Raw genomic sequence first — 7051 nt, 5'->3', positions numbered from 1 at the left:
TTTGCTTTTAGGGTTTGGATCATTTGTAATTAGCAAACAGTTAAACTGATATTAAGCAATTTAAAAACATCGCGTCACATATTCGCGGGTTTACCTTCATTCTTGTCAGCGTCCAGCAGGTTCTGAAACTCGGTGTGGAAGATCTCCAGGTGTTTCTCTATGAGGACCTGCTCACACTTCCTGGCCAGCTCATCCTGGGTGGATTCATGGAGGTAAACCTGCACACGCCGCTGCTCCTCCAGCAGACGCGCCTCCGCCTGAGGATAAAAACCACACACACACACACACACAAAAATGAGCATTAACACAAACACAGTCTACACATACATGTCTTCAATTCAAGCTTATTGCTTTCTACTCACAGTTCAACTCCAAAGACACAGTCAGAGAAACTCTTCTTCAACAGCAGAGAACAAAAATTCTTATGAAATCTGCCCGTTCATTCGTTCATAACTGTACATAGTGGCGGTGAACGGCTGCCTACCTTCTTCATGTACTCGGTGACAGGGTTCTGCTGCAGGAACTCCGTGCTCTCACGTGTGTAGAAACGTTCTGTGTCAGTGAGGAACTGACATTCAAAGTACTCTTTGTACACGGACAGCGTCGGGCCTTTGGCGAAGGCGTCCTCTTCGTTCAGGCCCAGCTCGACTGCGGGAGGAGAGGCGAGGTGTTATATGTCAGGATGGCAAATTAAAACCACATGATGGTCGACTTATGTTGTTTCCACAGCTTTATACTTTATATATATGTATATATATATGTATATACACACCCTTTCATATTTTATTTAGTTATTTATATTTTGTACATCCTGCTGCAGGTGTTCTGAACGAAACATCTGGATTACATTTTCACAAATCGATCAATATTATAAATGCCACTAAGATTACAGGTCAAATACACTCAAAGAAACATGGTCATGCGTTTCTGTTTATGCCACCGCTGCAGACATGCCATATGATCTATATCAAAACGACTCTCACAGCCAGAGGGATGCAGAAAGTTTCGTTTTTAAGAAAAAAAATCAAACTTTACAGGTAGACGCTGTGATTGGCCTGGAGGGGGTTAAACAGGTAGATGTTAAGATTGACATTTCCCCTCGGTGACCAGTCTCAGCGAGGGCTTCACCCTCATGGATCAGAGTTATGAGTAAAAGGCTTTCTGCCCCCTCCCTCTTTCTGACGTCTGCCTTTAACAGATGGTTGACTCTCTTTACTTGGACCTACCATAAGACTGGACCACACCGCTGATCAGTCTGGTGTTAATGGTCTCACCATTCCTCTCTCTCTCTATCAGCTTCAGCACAGCATTTGTTACCTGGAAGACAGAGACTAGTTTAGTTCATGATTATTAAAATGAAGAAATAAAGATTTTTTTTTTCCTCCAGGTGAGATTAAAGCACAAAAACACAGAATACTGTCAACTGCATGTCTTTAATCACTGTGTTGCACCACTTTGTTATTTCTCACTTTACTTCTACAAAAAGAAGCTAAACACACCTGTTTGTTGAGGGGTCGGAATAAACACTCCCTCCAGGTCACAAGTGCCAGCTGGGAGGAAACAGCAGTGTGAGAGAGGAGGGGGGGGGGGGGGGGGGAGAGAATGACGAGATTAACAAAAGGTCAAGACTCTAGGCTGCGTGTCTGTGACTCGTCTCTGTTCCTTTTGATCACAGTTGGCGACAACTTTTTAGGTCTTAATGCGACTGGTCAAAAGCTGACGTCTCATTCTGCACTTTAACTATTAAAGTAAATAAATTCTGGTGGAAACATTTACTTTTAAACCACAAACATGAAGCACAACGGTTTCATTACACGATGGTAGAACTGCATTTCTCTAATCTCTAAATTCTATCCGACATAAGAATGGAAACGTATGTATTTTGTGTTTAAATAGCTATGACCACTGAGACCAGCGTCACCCACAAACATGTTGAACACTGACGACGTATAAGAACAGAAGAGAGGCCCGTGCATGTGTCAGACTTACAGAGTATATCTCATAAATGCCCTTGCGTCCCTCATCACACTCTCGTCTGACCCAGTGGCGGTTGAGGTAGGCGCAGATCCCGTTGAGGACCTTACTAGAGAAACGGTAATCCTCCCACTGCTGGGTGTAAAACTTCAACACACACTCGTCCATTAAATCCTCTCCATCCTGAAAGAAGCAAGGGAAAGAGGAAATGAGGACGGGAAGAGAGGGAAGCTAAAATGCAGACGTATCACTGTGTGTGTGTGTGTCGTAGCGTAGGAGGTTTGAGGTTTAAGGTTCTTGTGTGTGTGTGTGTGTGTGTGTGTGTGGACTCACCTTGAGCAGGCTGGTCAAATAGTTCTTCAGGAACTCCTTGAGTCGCTTGTAGAGCTCCAGGCCTACAAACTGAGCCCCACCCGGAGTGGTGGACTTTTTGGAGGGCTTGGCTGGGGGCACCGAGCCCCTGCCCTGGCTGGACTGGTGGACACTGGTACAATAGTTATATACATGTCTGAGGGAGGGGTTAAGGAGTGAACACAGAGAAGGAGCTCTCACCAAGACTGAAACTATACTGTTGAACCTTACATTCATCTTTTTGCTTGCCGCACATTGTGTTATTTGTAGTGTAATGAGGACGTCTTTGAAGACTCTCTATAAAGCTGCTGTCATCAGTGACCAGTGGTGAACATGTTGCCTGAAAGACAAACGTGTCACTGACGGATTCTGGCTTGTGTATAGTTTAAGTGAGTGTTGTTCTTCTTGCCCGACAGGACGGGGGAACAGCTTTGAGCTTATATGGCTCGGTGAGTTTTAGTGCTTCAGGGGGGAAAAATTACCTTCAGTGGTGGGAAGGTGCGTAAGAAGAAGCAAAGGTGTCAAACTACAAAACACACCCTCAGAGAAAGTCATCTCTCAGGTATGTGCTGAACACTCAATGTCATGGAGTTTTTAGGGTGATTAAATTGTTTACTCACATTTTTCATTAAAGTCAATCGTAGACCAACACCTCCTGATGATGAACAACAAAAATGCACTTTTCTCTACCTGAAATAAAAACTTGCTTTGACTCAAACTTTGTTCAGTGATTATAAAAAGCACAGGACGATATTTTGAAGGGAAGGTTTGTTTCCTGCTTTCAAGACTCTTGTTGTAACGTATTACATCAGCTACATACAGCTATAAAAAACAGGTTTAGGTTTGAGAGAGAAGGAAGTAACAAGCCAGTGACATTAACACTACAACACACACACACAGCAGTGGTGGCTACTAACTGAACAACTGGTAAAATACTAGTAAATATTTGCTGAGCGCCACTGTAGTTGAATAATCAGCTATTAGGACGATGAATGAGACAGTAAATATGGTGAATAATTAAATATGTATTATTGTTTTCACTTGTTCTTAAAGCTTAGACTTGTATGTGGTTCAGTTGATTTGCCAATTATTTTCTCAATTAACTTTTTGGTTTGTAAAACTGTCAGATCCAAACCTCAAATATGTTCAGTTAGAATCAGTGAGTTTTGCCTAAAAACCACAATTGATCATGAGTAATAGATTAATCGTTTCAGCTCTAGAGACGTGTCAATAAAAATCCACACAACATTCAAACGTATCATCACAGCCACACAGCGCCAACCCTCCCGATCTCACAGGATACGTGTAGAGTTCCATGTAGCGTGACTTGGCCATGCTTTGCCGTGTGTACACCTGCTGGATGCCAGCCCGCAGGTCGTCCCATATCTGGTCCAGGCCTATCTGTTTCAGTCCGTGGGGGTTCTGGGTCCTGTTCGACGACATCGTAGAGCCCCTTGTCCGCTCCTCTCCTCTCCCTACCAATGCCCTCCCTGTCCTGCTCCGGCGAGCGTTCTCCCCCCGGCTCCTCTCCGCGGTTGATTTCTGTCCTGACTCGCTCTGCTCTCAGAGTTTGCTGTCCATCTGGCGGCGGCGGGGGCGCGTCGGGGAAGCTGGTCGTCGGGTTGTGAGACGGGATGCAGTCCCACTCTGCACACCTGGGTGGCGCTGTCTGCCACTCCTCCACCTAAAAGCTGCGGCGCTCCTCACCAGATGACCTGAGGAGGAAATAAGGAAAAGAAAGAACGCATTTTTGATTAATGATCTTTGATTTGCATAAAAACATGAAGAGATAAAAGGTGATCCACTGGATTAGTAACAAAAATCAGTTAGAGGAGACTCAGTTGTCAAACTAGTTATCCAGGTAGGTTATATGGATTTATCTGCTGCCACCTGGCTCTGATCCCTGTATAGAAACGGTGCTGACCACACTCTGACGTCACACAGCTAATGACAGATTAGTCCACTTCAGCACCTGCATGATTTCCTTCACCAGTACTGTCAACACAATGTCTTTCTTCTTGCTTAATATGAGCCAGTTTTTCCATTGAAGCATTTGTCTAAAAGCCTTTATGTCGTGCTTAGAGTTTTATCACATCCAGCAATGTTGTACTAGTTATTAAGATTTCAAGGAGTATTACGTTAAAAAAAATAATACATACATAAATATAGCTTGGAGATGAATCTGAAAAACACTCAAATCTAAATGTTTAAATATGACATCAGGTCACGATCACAAGCATCAACTCAGCTGGTTCAACAGCGACCCCGATGACAGTCCAACGAAGCAGGTTCATTAAGGCTAATTGACAGACCTAAAGCTGTAATTTCATCCCCGCTGTCAGGACACGAGGCGAAGGTAAACGAACGCCACAGTTTGCAGCATCGACATCTTTCAAGCCAGAGAAAAGGAAACGCAGAAACTGACGAGACAGAAAACGGAGGAAAGACTGACACACCTTTCACACTGGGCATCGATGACTCTGCTGATTATTTGCACATCACGTAGCTCTAAAAACTTCTCACCCCCTTGACATTTTCATGTTTTATTGTTTTACTGAACTGTAGCACAATGGAATTAACAAGGTTTTTTTGGACAGGGATCAATAGAAAAAAAACTCTTTGATATGTCAGAGTGGAAAACTTCAATCTGCTCTAAATTAAGCAGCAGACAGAGATAACAAGACGGCACAAATGATCTACCTTAGCAAATAAATATTATGTATTTACTACATGCTAAACTAAAAGACAGAAAACTCATTCTGGTCCAAGGCTGAAAAGTTTGCATGTGGAAATTCAATAATTACGTTCCTCTCTTCATGTGACACAGATGTTGTTATGAAAAGCTGCATTCAGCCCCACATGGACTCACGACACACGTCAAGTTCAGGGAAGTGCATGTGACACGCAACTTGTATCAGACAGCTATAATCCAAATTAGAGATCAATCGACAAACTGGTTTTAAATTAAGAAAAAAATGACAAACATTTTCCTCCCACATGTAAGAACGTGCTGCTTTTTTTGTTTTATTTCACGTTAAACTGAACGTCTGAGTTTGTGACGACTAGACAAAACAAGCTATACAAGATGGCGACCTTGGATTCTGGGAAATGTTGTTGGGCCTTTTTTCATATTTTCAGACATTTTAATAGTATAAACTATTAACGGATTCATGAGAAAATAACATCATTATCATTATATTAACATCATCATATCATTAGTTGCAGCCAAAGCTGCCACAAGAGCAATTAAATCTGATTTATTCCACCAGAGGCAACTGTGGAATTAAAATAAGACATCCATTAATAGCAAGCATCAAGCCAGAGCATGTAACACAAGTTGATATCGACATCCCGGAACGTTTAAGAGCATTATCAGAAAAGGACAAACCAGAATATGTAGCTGTGTGGAAACAGCCTAAAACAACCAGAGAGACTAAAGGGAGGGCGTACTGGTAGAAACTGCTGTGTACATGTAGGCAGCGCTGCTATATTTAGAAGGACCAGGCATGCAGCGCTGCCTGTCTCTGGCCATTCACAGCTATTAGGGCCAGAGACTCAGGACGTGACCCAAGTGCAACAGTCTGTCAGTGGAAGGGGGGAGGAAGCGGAGCGACCTGCTCTGTTTACTTCCTGTCCCTGTTGACGAGTCCTGGCTGCCGCCACCAGACAATGAATGAGCACCTGACGTCTGAGCAGCTTCAGTGATGTGGCAGTGCCAACATGTGGTGCTGCCTCTGAAGACTGGAAACCAAAAATACTGAAATATGGGTCTTTAAACAACACAGAAAATCTGTGTGTTTGTGGACACACTTCACTATATTTAGATATTTACACAGCAATTATTTTTTTGCACTGCACAGAAAACTGATCATTATTTCTACTAAGGCTGCAACTGAACTTAGTTTAATTAACAATTAATTTTGTTTGAGAAAACATTATAAAATTATGAAAAATTTGGATAAAATTTCCCAAAGTCATGTCTTCAAATTGCTTGTTTTGTTAGATATTACATATTCAGTTTAGTGCTGAATAAAACAAGCGACTGTCTGCAAATTTAAAGCTGCAACTAGGTGCATTCTGCTTGAAAAAATTACTTCATCTCCTATCAACATTATGAATTTGTCAGCCAATCGATTAATTGTTTAAAGCCTAGTTTCTGCCACACGACTCCACGACTCTTCACTAAATCAGAAGCAGACGACAGCTGAATAATGTCACTATTGCTTAAATCAGAGTTGAGGACCAACAGCAGGCCTAATATCATCAATATGAAAACAACTCCGATATCACAACAGAAAGAGCGACTGAAACAAAGCAATATGGAAATTACTGTAAACAAAAATCTATTTTTAATTAATTTGAAACACAAAGAATCCAACGTGTCCAACGCGACATCTTCAGTTTGCTTGTTTTGTTTGACACACAGTTTGTCTGACATACTTGCTTGATAATTGACTTAAATTATTGATTGATTATTAAAACAGTCGTGTTTTATAATTTTTCAAGTCATATACTGCGGCACTTTTTCCAATTCTGGCTCCCCAAGCAACACCACGGGCGAGGATGATAAAATCGAGGAGGCACTGAGTCAGAGGAAAAGCCTTGACACAGCAGTAAACTCCAGGCACATCAAGACTTGGATTAGGCCTTCATCAGTCACTAAAATCTGTCGTCCTTTCCCCACGCCCAGCCTCTGTCTCCAGCATCCCCACCCCCACCCCCACCC

At 42.5% G+C, this 7051-nt stretch overlaps 1 protein-coding gene across 1 annotated transcript in view; it reads right to left on the bottom strand.

The window, feature by feature from the left end:
• The window catches only part of LOC111647272 (cullin-1), a 19353-nt gene that overhangs the window by 6382 nt on the left and 5920 nt on the right, over positions 1 to 7051 (bottom strand). Inside the window, exons 2-7 of the mRNA XM_023396879.2 lie at positions 3629 to 4040; positions 2308 to 2482; positions 1990 to 2157; positions 1500 to 1550; positions 1227 to 1317; positions 485 to 648 (exon numbers count right to left, since the gene is read on the bottom strand). Coding sequence (XP_023252647.1) covers positions 485 to 648; positions 1227 to 1317; positions 1500 to 1550; positions 1990 to 2157; positions 2308 to 2482; positions 3629 to 3768 — 789 coding nt within the window. The 5' untranslated portion in view covers positions 3769 to 4040. The remainder of the gene's footprint in view (positions 1 to 484; positions 649 to 1226; positions 1318 to 1499; positions 1551 to 1989; positions 2158 to 2307; positions 2483 to 3628; positions 4041 to 7051) is intronic.

This window comes from Seriola lalandi, unplaced genomic scaffold (genome assembly GCF_002814215.2).
Source record: "Seriola lalandi dorsalis isolate HSWRI2012SDOR001 ecotype SW California unplaced genomic scaffold, Sedor1 jcf7180002054984, whole genome shotgun sequence".
Classification (NCBI taxonomy): Eukaryota; Metazoa; Chordata; class Actinopteri; order Carangiformes; family Carangidae; genus Seriola; species Seriola lalandi.
Note: the sequence above shows the minus strand (reverse complement) of the source record. Positions and strands in the feature narration are given on the sequence as shown.